Source organism: Zootermopsis nevadensis, unplaced genomic scaffold (genome assembly GCF_977971745.1).
Source record: "Zootermopsis nevadensis isolate Lab colony 2312 unplaced genomic scaffold, Znev_1.0 Znev_ptg000031l, whole genome shotgun sequence".
Lineage (NCBI taxonomy): Eukaryota > Metazoa > Arthropoda > Insecta > Blattodea > Termopsidae > Zootermopsis > Zootermopsis nevadensis.
Genome location: NW_028259163.1, coordinates 228,381 through 246,064, shown reverse-complemented (window position 1 = coordinate 246,064; position 17,684 = coordinate 228,381). Strand labels below are relative to the sequence as shown.

Here is a 17,684-nt window from a genome sequence, read left to right as displayed (position 1 = left end):
ACATTTCTGCGTAAACCTCAAATCCCAGTGTGAACATGTACCTCCTTATCACCTTCATCCAAGTTGCAAGCTTCGAGGACTGCCGGCACAAGTTCTGCCGGCTCACAGTCTACCGCTACCATTTCCCAGGCTTCTGCACCACCACTACTGCCACTTCCAGTGACCCTCCCTAATATCGATGATGTACCGATCTTTGTCTTCTTCGCAGGAATAGGTGGCAAAGGCCCACCTACAACTTCTCTCTTCCTATCTGCACCTGCACACATTACATGAGGGCCATAAAAACATGCAGGTTCATTTAATAAGGACTCTTGACAATGTATTTAAAGAAGACCAGTACATAACACTAGATGGAACACAGATAAGAAATATGAAGAGATTATTTTAATAGTAAGATGCTTACTTGAAAATGAGTGAGAGGCCCCTGGTTTACCATGCACCACTCCAACACGCTTTGCTTCACCACCTTCCATTCTGGAGGACTTGGAACCCAGGGCAAACAGATCAGCTGGATATTGCTGAGTTTTGGTTTTGGCACCACGCCCTTGCGATGCTTTTCCTCTCTCCATGTCATCAGTTTTCTTTTGTATCTGTCAGAAGCAAGACTTTAATCGTTGCATAAGTTGCCTATGCATCAAGTTGAGAGATTTTAGGTTATGTTACACTATCGCGTGTTGTAAACTGAAATACTACACAATAAAGTCCTCTCAGGCTATCAGCCGTGTCAAGTGATAATTCGCCGACTTTTCAGGGACCATTGGTAAGTATTTACCATTTGATACCGGTAATAGCCCGAGAGGACTTTAAATTCTGTTCGCCTGTCTTGCGAAGTGGACTAATTTAAACAACCCTTACTATTTTCTCAGTATTTTAAAGAACAGCCTTTACCTTCAACGCCTAAAAATGGGTCAATTCTGTACGACACCCATTATTTCAAATAACCCTTACGAAATACATCCCTGCGGACCAGCGATCGCATTTACCACAACACCGCCATGGCTACACGTATTTGTAACCAACTGTGCGAGTGAGCGATCAGGTTAGGGAGGGAACTCAGAGGGTACGTTCCATGAGGGACGGTAAGGTACGGTGAATGAGAGTATTGAGCATGTTTCTTTTGCTGATACAGCTATACACAAATTGAAGTCCTTTTTTAAAATTTCAGGTCTTTGAAGATCCACTATCAAAGAAATGCACCAATGCTCATCGATAAACTGAATTAACCAGTCATGGATCCTGAGTCAAGTCCTAAGTTATTTCGAAACAATGTAGGAATCAGGGCTTAAATTGTCACGAAAAAACATACGTACCCAAATTATTCTTCTCCCACTTCCTCTCTTCTTACGCCACTTCTGCCATCATCATATTTTGACAGGGTATATATTATTATTTGGAATTGCAGAAATTAAGTGCACTTAATTAAAAATTACAATCACATTCTGTATGATGTGAGCAACTAATCAATCAAACATTTTCCTCGGTGGGCCCATGTTAATTGGACAACTCGATTCCTGCTTGAAATGGGTGACGCATCTTCAAAGTTGCGGTTTTTGGTTTCCTTGGTGTGTGCCCATCCTTAAAATAAGAGAATGGGTGAAAGAGACAAAATATAATTTTGTCATACAGATTTTATATCTGCTCTAAGTGGATACTGCTAAGAAAACTTTACATCTCTGTATCCTCTCTACAAGTTTCCATTCAGGGACAATAAATTGCTCCACTGTCGAAACATTGACAATGACACAACCTTCAAAACAAAGTTGTTTTACTTCTTGTTATTTCATGGATTTTCAGAATCCTAACCAAAAATGGCAAAGGTCAAATATCTTGCCAGTAAAATTTCTGATTATGTAAATGCTAGTCACACTGTATTTAAAAAGTTATAGTGGAACCACGGTTCTGGATAATTTGACGTAAATATGTCTATACGGTAAGGAGTTTATATAGTGGCTTTATACACGCTTTACAATTGATTAAAGTTTGAGTAAGACAGTACTGCCTACCTTGAATTAGTTACGCTTAAGATGGGCCTGTGGTAGCTGAAATATGTTATAAAATTTGTACATTTTAGAGTATCAACATATCATGCAAACACCACAGCTATACAAGATTTTGATCTAGTAGTACTACATTGAGGATTTGACATCAACATTAAGCCAAACGTTTCCTCCATAAATGTGACAAAACTTTCATTTTCCTCCTTCTTTAAATCAATATTAAGATCTCCTGTCAATATTATCAGCATTGTATTAGGATCTTCTGTGGCCATAACTGAAAACATCTTTGTATAATTTCTCAAATGACTCAAAATAAATCTCTTACAATCATCAATATATTCCCTTGTATGTTCAGCATTAGTTTTTGATATTTTTTGGGGAACTTTAGGTTCATTATTTAATACTTCTATTCTTCTACGTTTTCTGTACTGTCTCATATATTCTGCGTTATGGAGTCTTTTAGCTTCAATGTCATCCATCTTGTACATAGTATGACGCAACAATAGATTTCTTAATAATTCTTATATAAGATAAGTACCTGTGATATTGTAAAACGTTTTTACCAGCACAAAATTATCTAGTCTACGTCGCACTTCTTCTACAAGCGAATCACAGCTCAGCTCTTTCTGCAATAACGAAAGCGGATTGTTGACAGCAGTAATGCAACACAACAATGCCAAGTAAACAGATGACATTTCCTAGGTAACCATGTTACACATTTTCCTGTCACTTTTTCGTAACACTTTTTTGCGGAATGACCCTTCAATACGTATTTACGTCAAAAAACATAAAATAACATTGACCCATCTACAGAACATAGAACATTCTGGTCTATCAATTAAAGTACTAACACCTGAATTAGTAATTTGTTATACAAAATTTGAGTCTGCGGAAGACAGGAACATAAGGTTATAAGTGTGTTATGCAGTATCACATGTTCTTGTATAAGCTGAAATTTCTTTCATTGCAAGTTCTGAAACTCATTAATACATTTTTGTTTAGTGAATATTTCATTAAATATTCATTAAAATTTTCACTTACATCTTCAAGAAAAAATGCAAATTCTAAATGATCTCTGTAGCCTTAATTTATATTTTATTAGTTTACTTGTAGTACAAGTTTTCCAATTGAAATGCCATATACAATTTAGTCATAATAAGCATAAGATGTAACACAATACCCATAAAGCCTTTTTGTAATAACCATGCACAAAGATTCCTAAAACATGATGGAACCTCCATAGAAGGCAGATGTTAGAGACTGCAGAAAGTAGGAACACTTCAAAAACTAACATTTCACCAGCAATTTATATGCTAACAGAATTGTGTGTAAATAAAGTAGACAGATTACACACAGATATTTCAGGTAAATGAAATGTAAAAACTGGGAAAAATATATAACATACAGTAGATCACATAATACAAACTTCTTGCACAGAAAAACATCTTAAAAGGACAGGTTTGAAAATATTTACAAAATTAATTACAGCATCTCCCTTGTAGACCCCCACCCCAAAAACCATTACAGTATATCCAACTGTCATGGTTAAAAATAAACAGTCTGTTCTGAAATGTTCTTCTGTCTTGAAGAATATATCTCATGTAATTTGAAGTAAACTTTTCTACATGACATAAACACGGTATTCTTGTGGTGATATTTCTGGGACCCAATGATTTTAGCTTTACAGGTGAGAAACCATCTTAAGCGGGTACTACTGTATATGAATTTATCATTAGATACATGATTTCTGCCAAAGCTGTACGATTTGTAATTTGTTTTCTCGCCTATTCTAGCATTAACACCTCACATTCCATTTCACACTTTATGATTTAAAATATATGTCAGCAAATGCAGAAGCATTCAAATCCAAATAACAATTAAATTAAAGAGAACAGAAGTCTGCTTTTTATCACATACTCAGACCCAAAAGATCTTAACTGGACAAGTTACAAAACTTCCAAATTTTCCCCTCTTATTTAATGGTTGCTTCCTATTGCTATTTGCTGGATAAATCAATTTTTGCCCGCAGACTCTGGGCAGTTTTCAAATATCACATAACACTGATTGCAGGAACAAGTAAAAATATATTTTAAAAATGTTTGTTCAGTCACATGATTTTGTCGGTGTTGAGGATATAATGTGCCTTGAGCCAGGAAGCCACAAATTGTCATCCAGAGCCACAGCCAAGCCTTTGTTGGCGACGTTACTTTTATCACTACCAAAACCTTTGCTTGATGTAGTAACATGCCTGTCTCCTACTGACTTAAAGCGTAAGGTGGCCCAGTTTTTGGAAGTAGATGACACAGATGTCGCTCCACCATTAATACTAGTCATATAGCTCATACTACCAGTCTGATACCCTGTGTCATGGCTATGCATGTCGCTGCCATTTGACAGAGAATTTTCTGCAGTTGAATGGAGAGAAAAACTGTTTAAATTTGTTAGATCTCCTTCTTTTACAATATTATCGGTGTTCTCAAACTCTTTTAATTTCTTTTGAATCTGTTTAAAATGTAGACTTTCCATGGAGACATCTTCACTCAAAGGAGGTAATTTTTCTTTAACTGGTGTAGATGTTTCTGAAGTAATCATAACTGATGTCGAGCTGAAGGATTCGGCTTCTCCTTTGACTGGCGTAGAAGTTTCTGATGTGATCATAGCAGAAGAGGAACTTGGCAGAACATAATCTGTGACCTTATGATCGGCACAGCATTCATCCTCATGTTGAATCGGGACCATACCTGATACAAAAAAAAAAATAGTCAAATCATTTCCACTGTTCTATCTCCATTTTCTGAAATGGAAAACAAGTTCTCATATGCACAATTCAAATTCATTATGCATAAAAATTGCTCCTGGATATAGTTCACCATGTTCCAACTGCAGAATGTGTTGTAGTTTTCTAAATACACAAGCTCACGCTCACCTAACGGAGAATCAGAAGGGCCAAATGTTGTTGCGTTGTCTGTAGCCATCATTCTGCTGCTAAAGTTCAGACGTGCGACCGATTTATTTCGTTGGTGAACGCTGGCAATTGGAGAAATTTCTGGTGATGGAATAAGCTTGGAACCTAGAAGTGGGGTCCCATAAGTGCGACTGTCAATTACTGGAGTGGATGGGCAAAGAATCTGAATAAATAAAAATAAAGCAAGAAATAAATCAACAATAATACTACACACATTAATAATGAATTCTCAGATTTGCAGACAATGAAACTGATTAAAAATTCTCAAAAGCAGATGCCCTTAACATGTTATGCGAACTGGTAACAAAATGTCAGTGGATGCTTGTTTTTGAGAAGGTGGTGGGCATTATCAGGATATGCTGCAAAGTTATTCCTAATGAATAAAAGCTGATGTAATGAAAGCTTACAAATGCCTTTGTAGTTTGGAATTCGTTTTAAATGGAGTATCCTGTATACTGACATCTGCACAAAAAAATAGAATATAACAATGTAATCTGCTGATATTTATTTACCCTCGAGGATGCCGTTACGAAAAGACCACTGTGTGCTGGACTGCTGAGTTTACACTCAACTTGCATGGAAAAGCATGAAGATCCAGCAGGAGATACAGACATCTCCTGATGCTTCTCTTCACAGACAAACAACTTCCTCCTCGGTGTCGACGTACTTAGATTATCTTCTTCTGCACTTTCACACACATCCTACAACATAAGTCGACTTATAACTACGAGTTTTTATTTCTGCACCTTGCTGTTGTGTTGCAAGACTCACAAGTTAGGTTAATGACAAGATGAAGGAAATTCTAAACTCTATAATTTTCTACATTCTGAAATATGAGGGACTCATCAAACTCTGAAAACAACTGGGAAGGCACACTCCATGCAGTGCACTAAAATTCCAAAGCATTCGTTTCGCACGCTCAACATTAAGGATGATCGTGTCGCCTCAGGCAATGATGTCATCACCCTTGCGCAGAAGATCTTGGATAATGGCACCATGCTCACAGCTTTGACAATCCATCACATTGGCATTAATGAATAAAATAAATTAAGAAGTACAGGCACTGATGGCATAATGTTCATACCAAATTTCATGAAGATCTGTCCAGTGATTCTTGATTTACTGGATGAGCACAGATGGACATCAATAAAGATGACATCACATCAACCAAGGAAATAACAAATGCAACAATTTTATTCAAGGTTACTGTGATGATGTCATTACATATGTGTATATGTCACGGGTAATGGCATCACAGTGGCCCCACCTCACAAATCTGAGCATCCATCATGTTGGTATTACCAGGTGTAGGGAATTAAATAATTTAGCTTGGCGTAGTCATCAATGGCATTACCCCCACACCAAAATTTCAATTCATTTGAATAATGTGTGGCTGTACTACCCATGTTGATATGTTTTCCCATGTCGCACCTTGAAGAAAGATTCAAACACAGTAACGGAACAGTAAATCTTACCATATCAAATATGAAGTACGGTTTTAAAGCAGCTTCTAACGCTGGTGGCAGTTCTGGTGGCAATGTTAACACTGTTTGAGTGGAAACTGCAAAATATTAAACACAAAAACCTTGTTACAGTAAACTGAAGAAAGAAAAACACAATTTTGGTCGTAAGGCCCGATAATAAGAGATCATTTAGAAGACAGTTGTAGTTGGCAGGATAACATTAAAATGGATCTTTGGGAGGTTGGAAGATGTGGGCTGGATTCATCTGGATCAGGAAAGGGACTGGTGGTGGACTCTCGTGAACATTGTAACAAAACTTTTGGTTCAATAAAAGGAATGAAATTTTTTGAGTAGTTGTGCATACTATCAGCTTCTCAATAAGAATTTTGTTCCACATAGTTAAAGTCATGTAAATGTTGAACAGATGATTCTAGTTTACGTTGCAAAGACAAGATGAACAATTATTTTTACACTCATGAATTTCATTAATAATACATGTTGTGCCACTTATTTGACAAAAATGTCCTGACATTTGTAGAAAAAAAAATCAGAGATTGTTTTTATTGCCTTTCATTAGAACTAAATTTCATTATTACAAATATAATTTGTCATTTCACAAAATTTTGTAAAACTGAGATTTTACTGTAGTAAGATTTCACTATAAATACATTATAAAGAATAATGAACTTCTATGAGGCATATACATAATGAAATATTTTTCAGCTTGTGGAATAAGATACATTACTTGCCATGGTATAAGTGGAAGACACATATTTGTTCAGGCCACCTAATGATTAAATGAAAAACCACATTACTTTCAGCAATAATTTGATCAACCTTCTTTCTTTGTTGACACATTGCAGCTGAAGTTTCCAGATATATCTTCCTCTCCATCACCTTCACTACGATTTAAAGAGGTCTGTTTATCTGCACTGGAATTGTCATTTATTTCCACAAACAGTGAAGACGTCTTAGGTGGTACCTGTGGGCCCCAAGGACTACAGACAATGTGATGGTTGCAGAAATAACTGAAAAGAAAAATTATAGTACTGTATTATGCAAACAATACCACTTTCCACACTCAAAATATTAAACACACATACAACGTAACTTTGTATTACAATACGATATATTATAAAACTTTGGCTTTTGGGTGAGACATGCATCGGAAATTTGGCACCGACCAATGTTTGTCAGAATGTTGGAATCTACCATGAAAATGGCAACTGCAGTTTTTGCTGAAAAATTGCTTAACACTAAATATCTGATGTGGCTGTCACCCATAAGATAAAGTTATATACTGAACTCTAGCCACAAAAATCTACAAGCAAAAACACAATGAAACGTGGCAGTACCCATTAGCAGTGCCATGATTGGACTTCATGAACAACCCTCATATATGTGCAAGGTTGTTTTGTTTGAGGTACTGTTGTAACAGAGCGAACAACATTTAGAATTGGTGCGGCAAGCTTGATTATCCTGAGGCGCGCTACTCCCAACATTCCAACAGCTACAAGCCTTAGATCCGTAAAGATCGCATCCGAGAAGTTTGACAAGACTCAACAGTACGTAAATCAGGAGATACTCTATTAAGTAAAACCAACAGCCTTGGTGTAATACAAGTTTAATGACCTTAACAAAACAGAACTTAAACATTACAGACGCTTACTGATCAATCGCTTCTTGGGCCTTCAATTCAGTCTCTGAATCAACAGCATGTTCATACTGTTGAGGCTGATATTCTTCAATTGGTGCCGGCTGAATTTTTGCCACATCCTCAATGGTCCAGGAGAACTGATTCATCTCCTGCAATTTCACACAAAATAAACTCTTCATTTCAAAATCTTATGATTCTATGGCAGATTCTTGAGCCTAGTGTTTTCATCTCTGAAATGTGACTCATATCGCAGTGGGCCGGTTGATTGGCGTGCCAGTGTTTCAGAGAAATTATCTTCAATATAAAATCAGTTGATAACCAGCACACTGCAGCATGAAGTCATCACTCAAATGTACAAATACAAGTCACATGTCTAAGTTCTTTACATTACTGGAAGGTTTTACAAAAATACAAAACATAAAAATAAGTTAAGGTAAATAAATTGAATGAAATAACAAACTAGGCTCCAAAAGTGGCCATTTCAGTTATCAACAAGGACATGAAAATGTGACATTAATGTGGGAAATAGGCTGTGGCAATGTGGATCGAAATAAAATGATCTAGGGCATGCCATAAAGTAATGAATGAATTTTGTTTCAGCAGTTTAGAATTTTTAAGTTCTAATACTGGAGACTTGGTTACTTAGTTCAATATTTAAATGTTACCTGTGTTGGGCTTACAACCCTTTTAAAAACAGACGGACTAAAAGTGGGAAGATGAAGTTGTTTAATTAATGCAGCATCAAATGGATTTCGGACTTTATTTTGTCTTGATGGAGGAGTAGTATGTGAAGGTAGATTTGTAAAAGTTGTGCAGGGAGGTGGATTGTATGTTGAATGTGCACAATCATCTTCATTATCCTCCTCACGGATGTTTTCAAGACCAGTATTTTGGTTGGTACTAAAGGGTCCTGACGACATTCTTGGCAATGGTGAGATTTCATTTAGCCTGTTTGGCACTGAACTATATGATTTCCTGGTACAGCATTTTTCATTTCGATCTGTTTCCTCTGAGGCACTGTTGTCTTTACAGTCCTCTTGAATGCTATTTGCAGAATATGGTGATTCCATACCAATATAATTGCACCGAGCCCAACTGTAGGTAAATAGTTATATATGTATATAAAATATGGTAATTGCAGTACAACAAAGGAAATTTAAGGTAATTCTATTCTACAGCACTACACCGATCGAAATATTTAAGCATTATCAGCAATATTAACATCACTTTCGTCAACTAACGTACGCCATCACTCTAACCACGATACTAAACCCTGAAGTTCAAACTGTCGCGGACTTCAAAACTTTCGAGTGTTTTGATCGATGTTGATGCAACTTTCTGAAGGTTGTTCTGATCGATATACAAGCAAAGGGCACTGAATTTTGGTGAAGTTCGAATGTTTCTGACCAAATTAATCCGTGATCATAAGATACAGATGAAGGTGGGCGTTTAAATGTAGCGTAATTAATTGAAGTCAATGCATTTTGTCCTCATGTAGTTTAATTCTGCTGCTGAAGTACAGACCACATAAATATTGAGAAAGACCTTTCATTTTAGTGTATGGTACAGAATTGAAGCCTAAAAAATGGAGAAGACGCCAAAGAGGAAGAAAAATAGCGATGGTAGCGACTTCGACAGTTTCCAACAAAAACGTACGAAACAAGAAGGTATGTAAGTAGTGTAGAATTAATCATCATTGATTATATTATTTTGAAAAACAAGTGAAGAAATATAACCTCACAATGTCAAATAATCTCGATTTGTTTCAATCGATAGTGATGTTGACTGCAATGGCTTCGCCATGTGCAGGGTTGTGAACGTGGGGTCTTCCTATTTGTGCACGTGCTTAATTACAGTAAATATTGTGCTGTTCTATTCTGTTCGATTCCCTGTAAGCAATAATGATCCGTCGACAGGCACGTTTGAGGAGAGAATATTTGTATAGGAAGGCAATTGAAGGAAAGAAACGAAAGATTCAAGACAAGAAAGATAGGTTAAAACAATGTTTGGAAGAAAATCTCCCGATACATACGGATTTGAAAAGAAGTGCCCTGGATTTTCAGAGAAAATTAGAATGGGAAGACAAAGGGCCGGAACTTGCTGTTTCGATGGGTACAGAAGTAGGTGGTGGTGGTGGTTCACATGAAGATGATGAGTACAGATGGGCTGGTGTTGAAGATCCGAAATTAATGATCACAACCTCACGTGATCCTTCGTCTCGCCTCAAAATGTTTGTCAAGGAACTCCGGTTGATCTTTCCAAATTCCCAGCGCATGAATCGTGGCAACTATGAAATGAAGCAGCTTCTTCATGCTTGCCGAGCTAATGACGTCACAGATTTTGTTGTTGTCCATGAACATCGTGGTGTACCAGATAGTTTGGTTGTGTGTCATCTACCCTACGGACCATCTGCATACTTCACTATGACGGATGTCGTTATGCGGCATGATATACCCGACATTGGCACGATGTCTGAACAGTATCCACATCTAATATTCCACAACTTCAAAACTGCCCTTGGGATTCGTGTTTCAAATATATTGAAGTACCTGTTCCCTGTACCCAAGGACGACAGTCGGCGAGTGATCACCTTTGCTAATCATGATGATTACATCTCATTTCGACATCATACATACAAAAAAGTGAATGGAAAAGACATTGAATTGTCTGAAGTTGGACCGCGATTCCAGTTGAAACTGTATGAAATAAAATTGGGAACATTGGAACATGCGGATGCAGCTGATACTGAATGGGCATTGCGACCATATATGAACACAACTGCAAAGCGAAGGTTCCTGTCAGATGAAGATGGTTGGAAACAAGATGATGATGTGTAACAAGTGTGAATAAATAAATGAACATTACAAAAATCATTATGTGTTCTGTAAATCCAATTCATATTTGTATCATTTCCAACATGGAAGGGTTGTTGCACAATTGAAGTGCTGGACTTTTCATTCATTCTATCCATACAAAAACCAAATGTTACAACTGAGTCGTAACATTTGGTACTCCTGCTTCATGTGGACCCAAAATTCTTGGCCTGGAGACCAGTTATTGTGCCAGTTTTCCTTCTTCCTGCCAGGTTTAAGCTGTTCTAGTAGTTAAATTAGGCTGTAGTCCTTCCTTAACATTTGCAATTCATTATTCATCACTGTACAGTCTGAGCTACTGATACCAATGTTAAATAAAGAATGAAACAAACCAAGTGATTTTGAGTAAAAGAGAAGACCTGTTAATAATTTGGATGAGTCATTGTAGCTTGAATGCAAGATGAAGATGCCACAAATAAGAAGTGTTATGACATATTTCACAATAACCAATGCAAAACTGGAAAAAAGTGTTGTTTCTTACTGGAACTTGAAGATGGCCGTCTTCCGGCTCGTTGTGCCGTGTAGTCTGGTAGAAGTTTACTGTCATTTCAGAGGTCCTTGCCACCTCCATCATCAGGGCGACGAGTAAGAGGTAGCAGGGACCTCTGAAACGTCTGTGAACTTCTACAAGATAAAATGAGTTCCAGAAGAAACAACATTTGAGAGGTTTTGAAGACTTAAAGGGGGGGATAAACATTGGTTAAAGATGATTCTCACTTCGTGTGGCCCTCATTATTGTGCAGTCCAGTGTACGAGGTGAATGTGTGTGATTCTGATCCAAGGAAATGGACATCTGACTGAAAGAAGAGGCAGGTAGATCTTGTGGTTAGTGTCAATCGATTTTGACCAGAGGTTAAAGGTTTGGATCTGCAAAGTCTGCTACTTGGTAATTCTTCAGTGCACACAGTCCTTTGCATATAGCAATGTTTGTCTGGAAACACTGTCGCACAAACACGCATTTTTTTAGTCATAAGACATTTCAGACCAGATCAGAAATTTTGATGCCAGAGAAGCATGCACTTTTTTGAAAACTGGAGAAGTTAGAAACTGCTCTCTGAAGATGGTCCTTATTCCTTGTGTGAACACTGCGTATTCATTGATGAGAATATGTATTCACATGGAAGAGGCAAAATCTCTCATTTCTTCAACAGACTTCTGCATGAATTTTTAGACTTGGCACCAGCCATAATTCTAATATTATCTTTTGTAAAGTAAATATCATTATGCTGTTAGATGGATTACCCCACCCCCCAAAAATATTCTACATTTCATCATTGAAATAGGCAAAATAAATTTGTGTGTGTCGGTGTTGCTGATACGAAACACGGCTTTAACTGCATAACATGCTCTTATGAATCATTTCATCAATATTATTATTCCAATTAAGTGGTTATTATTACTGAAACTCATATTCTAGTTGCTATACTTATATCAACATCTAGAGGTTTGTGATGATATCATCATTATAATAATTTTCAGACCTGGAAGTGACTGGTGTGTCGCGATCAGGACGTGTGCGAAAGAAGTCATCAAAGTTGATGGACTTTGAGTCTCCAGACGAGATCGATAGCCGGTACAAACGTCGAAATGAAAGAAGTGATTCTACTCCTATTTCTTCAGGTATATAAACGATCCTGACTGAAGTAATTTGTTTCATACCGCATTATCCCTCCCTTGCCTCTTCCTCTTGACTTTTACTTCTAATGGATGCAGGGTTTCGTATCTTCATCCCTTACCCACTTTCCTTTATCCCTCTTTTACCACGTCTTTCCTGCCTTCCACCCACTTTCTTTTTCAAACCATTTCAGCAATAATGACAAATATCAGCTGTACATTTGTAAGAATTACTGAACTTCTAAAACCCGCCGAGTATTTGTAAAATACAACACTTTTCCATCTTGAGTTATTACTCAGAACTTTTAATTTCCCTGTGAGCACAATGGAACATGCATCAAAGCAAGAAAACATCAAACTGGGTTTTATACAGAGTGTCCAGTAACAATGACAGTAGTTCAGGATCTTATTTCTGAGGTCAGTCCCAGTCAGAAATGTCATATGAACATAGGTTGAATCTCAACAGTTGAAGAACTACATTCTTTGAAAGTCAGGATTATTTGAACATCAGAAAAACTCAGTAATCCAGATTGTAATACACCATCATCAGAAGCCTTTAGAATCAACAAGTACACAAGAAATAGGAAATAATCAAGTTTTTAATTTTGTTACTTCTGGAAGCAGTGACAGTGTCGAGCCACCACGCTGTGGGAAGCGGTCGAGGTCGTAAGCCCCAGCTCCACACAAACAGCAGCGGAGCAGCAGCAGCAGCAGAGGCTTTGGGAGGAAGTCCAGTGGAAAAATCACGCGAACTTACGATTAAGATGGAATCACATTCAGAAATGTCTGAAGTAGGTCAATGGACAGTTGAAAAATGATTGCATGTCTTGTTACTGGTTAACCGTTTATCATGTATGCATTAATTGTTCCTAATATGCCATCTTAAATGGATTCAGCTGGCTTTCTGCTGACGGCTGTATATTGTGTTTCAGGAAGAAATGCCCGATGAGTATTCGTCAAAACAAGAAGATTTAGAATCTTCAGAATCTGACTTGGATTTAGGGATGTATCAACCGCCAGATGTGGCTGATGACGATTCTAGCATGGATTCAATGGGTAAATATTTCGGTAACCAGTATTTGTGGGTTCCTAGGGAATTGATCCAGATTATCTTCTCTGAACAAAATAAACTGATACAAAGAAAGCATGACTGGAATTGTTTTTCCGGTTCTGCACTTTCACCGATATTAAATTTGGCCCCACCTATTCCAGCTGGGGAAGGTCCTCACACAGAACCCTGAAACTTGTACAATCTAACCAGTTTAATTCCTGCAGTGACAGCGCTCATTAACATTGACTTCAGTTTCAGTAAATGTAATAATTTTTCAGGAATGAGTGACGTAGATGATGATGATTTGGATGACGACAGTCTTATGATGGATGATCGAGCAGACTCTAACCGACGCAGAGAATCACTGCCCTCTCAGGTACTTGTTACATAAAGAACAAGGCTTTAAAGGATGAACTTAAAAACAGTGCCTACCCTCATTAAGTGCGACAGTATAAACTGTGTGCTGCAGATTTGGGTGTCTGTTCATACTTCGTTGATTATGATTTCAGGCACTGTGTAGTAGGGGCAGCTTGTAACAGTAAATACATTTTTGAAACAGAAGTCTCAGAAATTCAGCTTTTTTATACATCATTTTTGAAGGTGACATGCTATATTCACTCTGCATCACACACTTTATTTCCCACAAACTAGGCAGAATGCGTGTTCCTCTCTTGTTACAACATTTGTATTCTTTTGTAGAATTAGAATATTCTATTAGATACCTTGATTGATTTATTCCCTTGAATAACATTTCATTGAATTTACATTTGCTTTTACAACTTGCAGGCTCAGTCACTTTACATGCTCGAGAAATCGTCGAAGAAGAAACTGGTAATTCGGGATGGCAAGATCGTAGGACGCATGAAGGCGCAGAGGAAGGACAAAGGCGTAAATAAACTTCACATTTTCAGACGACTTGTCTTATGGGTTGTAGTGCCATGAAGTCTGGTAGAAGTTCTCTGACATTTCATAAGTGAACTTCTTCCAGACTACACGGAAGACAAGTCATCTACGCAGACTCACCACCATGAAAACTTCAAATCCTACACACTGTACAATCTTACAATAAGGCCGATCTCAGATGTTTTACAATTGGCATTTCTGATTCCAGAAAACCCGTTTCACAGCCTACATGTTATGGGCGAAAGAGATCCGTCAGGAGATTCTAAGAGTAAATCCAGATATGGGTAAGCTAATGCGAGTTTAGTTGCGAGAGAAGGAACACAAAAGACAGATTTCAGAGTGAGAGGTGGGTGATAAATGACCCAAACACCGCAGCCACCTTCAACATATTGCGCATCCGCTTCTGTAATTCAGAAGCCATCTAGTAGTTTTACACTGTGTATGAAGTTCAATGCTTTGCATTGTGATAGTCACTTGTTTCATAAAGTGCATCTTTAGGTGACAAAATCTTACTTCAGGTAGGGCCTCACAGCGAGTCCACCTCCTGTCTGTTGTGATGTCGCTCATAGACGTCTCTTATCAACTCAACTCGGCTGGTTCTTACGCAATTCTTGGTAGTCCCTTATTTTGGCACAGGGTTCTTGAAGGAAACCAGGCGTGGACTGGCAATTTTTCTGCCATTTTCTATCCATCTAGTCCTTGATGGCCCAGTCAGCTGCTATTTATGAGATGTTGCAGGGCAGTTCAAAAGTACGAATGTTGTTCAAATCCCTCTTCCTTTGTCAGTTTGTAGAGTTACATTTCCCTCAAAAGTTTTACTTAATTTTAGTGTCATCCTGTCTTTCTTACAGATTTTGCTACAATGAGCAAACGCCTGGGAGAACTCTGGGCAACAGTGCCAACAAATGAAAAATACGTAAGCACACACACAAATGTGCATGTATATTTTTATTCAGAAACCTCATCTAAAATTACAAGTAATATTATGTTATATCAACTTACTGCATTACACTGTATATAATCTGAAAAAGGGCCATTTTTATGTGTGTCTTGTTCCCACTTTCAAACCTATCACCCGCGCTTATTAATTTAAAATTACATGTCTAGTGTAATCCTGTCACTCTCTAATCATCATTCCAAGCCTCCCTTACCCCCAGGCTTGTTTGCCATAATTTTCTCGATTTTATGTTAAGAGAAATTAAAAATGAATACTTTTTGCAGAACTGGAAAAGACGTGCGAAACGTCTGGCAGTAAAAGGCCCTCAAGGAAGCAATCTTGCAAGCATTATAAGCATGGAGGCAGGGAAATATAAGACCCCTCCTTCCAAATCCAAGTTTATTAACAAACTTGGAGGAAGGATACCTCAGCAGACGAGTGGGGTTTCTGCAAGTCAGACAGTGACAGGCAGCACACATCAGCAGTCCTTTTTCCAGTTGGGTGCACCATCAGTTGGGAATGTCACCATTTCCCCACCAACTCAAACTGATTCTAAGTAAGACGTGTGTATTATTTTCTACAGACTCACAAGGACTATGTAGGGTCTCCAGTTTATCATGAAGGCAAATCCTGTACTGTGTCAGCACACTGAAGAAGCCGTTGAAATCTTTGTTGGCAGTGTGCATGCCGGTGTGCACTTCTGATGTGCAAACATACCCACTTTTCACTTTGCACATTTAAAAAAAATTGATACCATATTTATGGGACTTCCCTTTCATATATACACGAAAGATATGCCCCCTAAATGGTCAAATTGCTTCATCAATACTGACAGCCTCTTCTGGTCTACAGACATCTTTAAATTGTTGTCAGAGTTTTCGTAACTGGACAGATTTTGTCGTCGCCTTCTGAAATGCGTATATTTTCATACGCATCTGAGTCAGAATTGTTCACTACTTCCACAGTTGTCACCCAGAAGACCATTTTGCAATGGACGCTTGCTTGTACTTGCGACTGGCTGGTCCAGCTTGGATTGCTATAAGAACGTACTATTTATACCATGCCAATTTACAAAGGTTCATAATAAAAAGATCTGCAACCTGAGAACAGAAAGTGTTGGATATTTCTTGACCCTTATGATCTTATGAACGACAGCTTTGCCAGCTGCGATAGAGTGTCGCCATCAGCTTCTTCTGGCCCACAAGGTCTGTGCATTGCTGATCTCAGTGTTTGAATTTGTAAACAACCCCACATTGATACTGCAGAAACTACACGCATGCAAGTTGTGACCAGCGAAAAATTCATGTCAATATTGCAGTTGGCGTTCTTTCTGTGACTTCTATGTTCTGAGCAGGACACGCACTACTGCCACCTCCTTGGCGAGAACGTGAACGACTGCAGCTTTCTTTCACGCTTGTTTCAGACCTGGGAAAGTGGGTTTGGTAACAGAGCCTATGGTTGGTCCAGGGTTGTACAAAGTCATTGGAACACAACCGGTGGATGTCGCGGCACATCTCAAGCTTCTTGGGGAGTCCCTCACGATCATCGGTGAGAGGCTGAAGGAACACGAAGTAAGTTCAGCTTGAGGAACATTTTTGGGTAATTCAAGAGATGAGAACAGATCTGCCTACTAACAGAATAACATTTTATGCAAGAACATGACTGTAAATTTGTGCTGTTGTGCTCGGAAACGGCACTTGGCTTACAATTGCTCCCTCTCGGGAGTTGAACGTGAATCCCTCTCACTGGACAAAAAACCTAACCTAACTTATAATGTGCTGTTTCTTCTTCCAGGGTCAGATTGCTGTGTCAGGCAGCTTGTCTGTTCTGCTGGACTCACTGCTGTGTGCTCTTGGCCCCTTAACATGCTTAACCCAACAAGTGCCCGAGACCAACGGCTGTCCGCAAGAATTACTCAACAAAATTCTTGATAATATAGCGTATTTCATGCCAGGTCTGTAGAAATACCTGGGATTATTAAAATGTAACCTAACCTCACTAACAATACTGTATTTTTTTAAACTCATTAACTTGTAACTGAAACTCCATGAATAAAAAACTGTTTCATTGCTTCTTCACTGGTTTTACTGACTTTCTTTCATTTGAGTACACCCTACATACTTAATTTCCTGGGGGTAAAGTGTGGCCAGAACATGACACTCGACTCGCAAAGTTCAAGTGATTTTTTCCCAGACTTAGCTGAGGAGAGAGTGGTCCGAAACCT

General features: G+C 38.2%; 4 protein-coding genes and 1 long non-coding RNA gene across 9 annotated transcripts in view; 3 read left to right on the top strand and 2 right to left on the bottom strand.

The window, feature by feature from the left end:
- Positions 1–1,020, bottom strand: part of IntS1 (integrator complex subunit 1) — a 30,524-nt gene extending 29,504 nt beyond the window's left edge. The window contains exons 1-3 of one of the 3 annotated variants that reach the window (XM_087359449.1): positions 889–1,020; positions 404–590; positions 42–256 (exon numbers count right to left, since the gene is read on the bottom strand). In XM_087359449.1, coding sequence (XP_087215575.1) covers positions 42–256; positions 404–569 — 381 coding nt within the window. In that variant the 5' untranslated portion in view covers positions 570–590; positions 889–1,020. Of the gene's footprint in view, positions 1–41; positions 257–403; positions 606–888 lie in introns of all 3 variants that reach the window. The other 2 variants (XM_087359447.1, XM_087359448.1) reach the window with 2 other exon arrangements.
- Positions 964–1,993, top strand: LOC147872013 (uncharacterized). The gene is made up of 2 exons (XR_015538059.1): positions 964–1,084; positions 1,166–1,993. It is a non-coding gene; the product is annotated as an uncharacterized LOC147872013 (long non-coding RNA).
- Positions 1,994–3,066: 1,073 nt separating this feature from the next.
- On the bottom strand, positions 3,067–9,347 carry bora (aurora kinase A activator-like protein bora). 2 transcript variants are annotated; one of them, XM_022074607.2, is made up of 7 exons: positions 8,748–9,347; positions 8,095–8,231; positions 7,263–7,453; positions 6,438–6,523; positions 5,475–5,663; positions 4,924–5,125; positions 3,067–4,738 (listed from the first exon to the last, which is right to left on the bottom strand). In XM_022074607.2, exons 1-7 carry the CDS (start codon positions 9,150–9,152, stop codon positions 4,101–4,103), a joined length of 1,848 nt encoding a protein of 615 aa, XP_021930299.1. In that variant the 5' UTR covers positions 9,153–9,347; the 3' UTR covers positions 3,067–4,100. The 2 variants fall into 2 exon arrangements, with proteins under 2 accessions (XP_021930299.1, XP_021931134.1); XM_022075442.2 differs by having other exon boundaries at positions 9,155–9,345.
- Positions 9,348–9,430: 83 nt separating this feature from the next.
- On the top strand, positions 9,431–17,538 carry LOC110835741 (uncharacterized). Of its 2 annotated transcripts, XM_022076669.2 has the most exons (12): positions 9,431–9,523; positions 9,640–9,749; positions 12,435–12,575; positions 13,191–13,360; positions 13,502–13,625; positions 13,899–13,996; positions 14,407–14,508; positions 14,732–14,807; positions 15,375–15,439; positions 15,745–16,016; positions 16,884–17,031; positions 17,255–17,538. In XM_022076669.2, exons 2-12 carry the CDS (start codon positions 9,668–9,670, stop codon positions 17,420–17,422), a joined length of 1,446 nt encoding a protein of 481 aa, XP_021932361.1. In that variant the 5' UTR covers positions 9,431–9,523; positions 9,640–9,667; the 3' UTR covers positions 17,423–17,538. The 2 variants fall into 2 exon arrangements, with proteins under 2 accessions (XP_021932361.1, XP_021933163.1); XM_022077471.2 differs by having other exon boundaries at positions 9,466–9,749; positions 13,194–13,360.
- LOC110836746 (U3 small nucleolar ribonucleoprotein IMP4) lies at positions 9,795–11,024 on the top strand. The gene has a single exon (XM_022078701.2). It carries the CDS (start codon positions 9,984–9,986, stop codon positions 10,917–10,919), a length of 936 nt encoding a protein of 311 aa, XP_021934393.1. The 5' UTR covers positions 9,795–9,983; the 3' UTR covers positions 10,920–11,024.
- Positions 17,539–17,684: the final 146 nt, after the last annotated feature.

Coding starts and splice junctions, on each gene's coding strand:
- bora (XM_022074607.2), bottom strand. CDS start 9,152: ATGGAATCACCATATTCTGCAAATAGCATTCAAGAGGACTGTAAAGAC. Junction 8,232..8,747: donor GGGTTGTAAGCCCAACACAG/GTAACATTTAAA, acceptor GTGAAATTGCAG/GAGATGAATCAGTTCTCCTG. Junction 4,739..4,923: donor CCCTTCTGATTCTCCGTTAG/GTGAGCGTGAGC, acceptor TTTTTGTATCAG/GTATGGTCCCGATTCAACAT.
- LOC110835741 (XM_022076669.2), top strand. CDS start 9,668: ATGGAGAAGACGCCAAAGAGGAAGAAAAATAGCGATGGTAGCGACTTC. Junction 14,509..14,731: donor CGCAGAGGAAGGACAAAGGC/GTAAATAAACTT, acceptor TTCTGATTCCAG/AAAACCCGTTTCACAGCCTA. Junction 16,017..16,883: donor CCAACTCAAACTGATTCTAA/GTAAGACGTGTG, acceptor CGCTTGTTTCAG/ACCTGGGAAAGTGGGTTTGG.
- LOC110836746 (XM_022078701.2), top strand. CDS start 9,984: ATGATCCGTCGACAGGCACGTTTGAGGAGAGAATATTTGTATAGGAAG.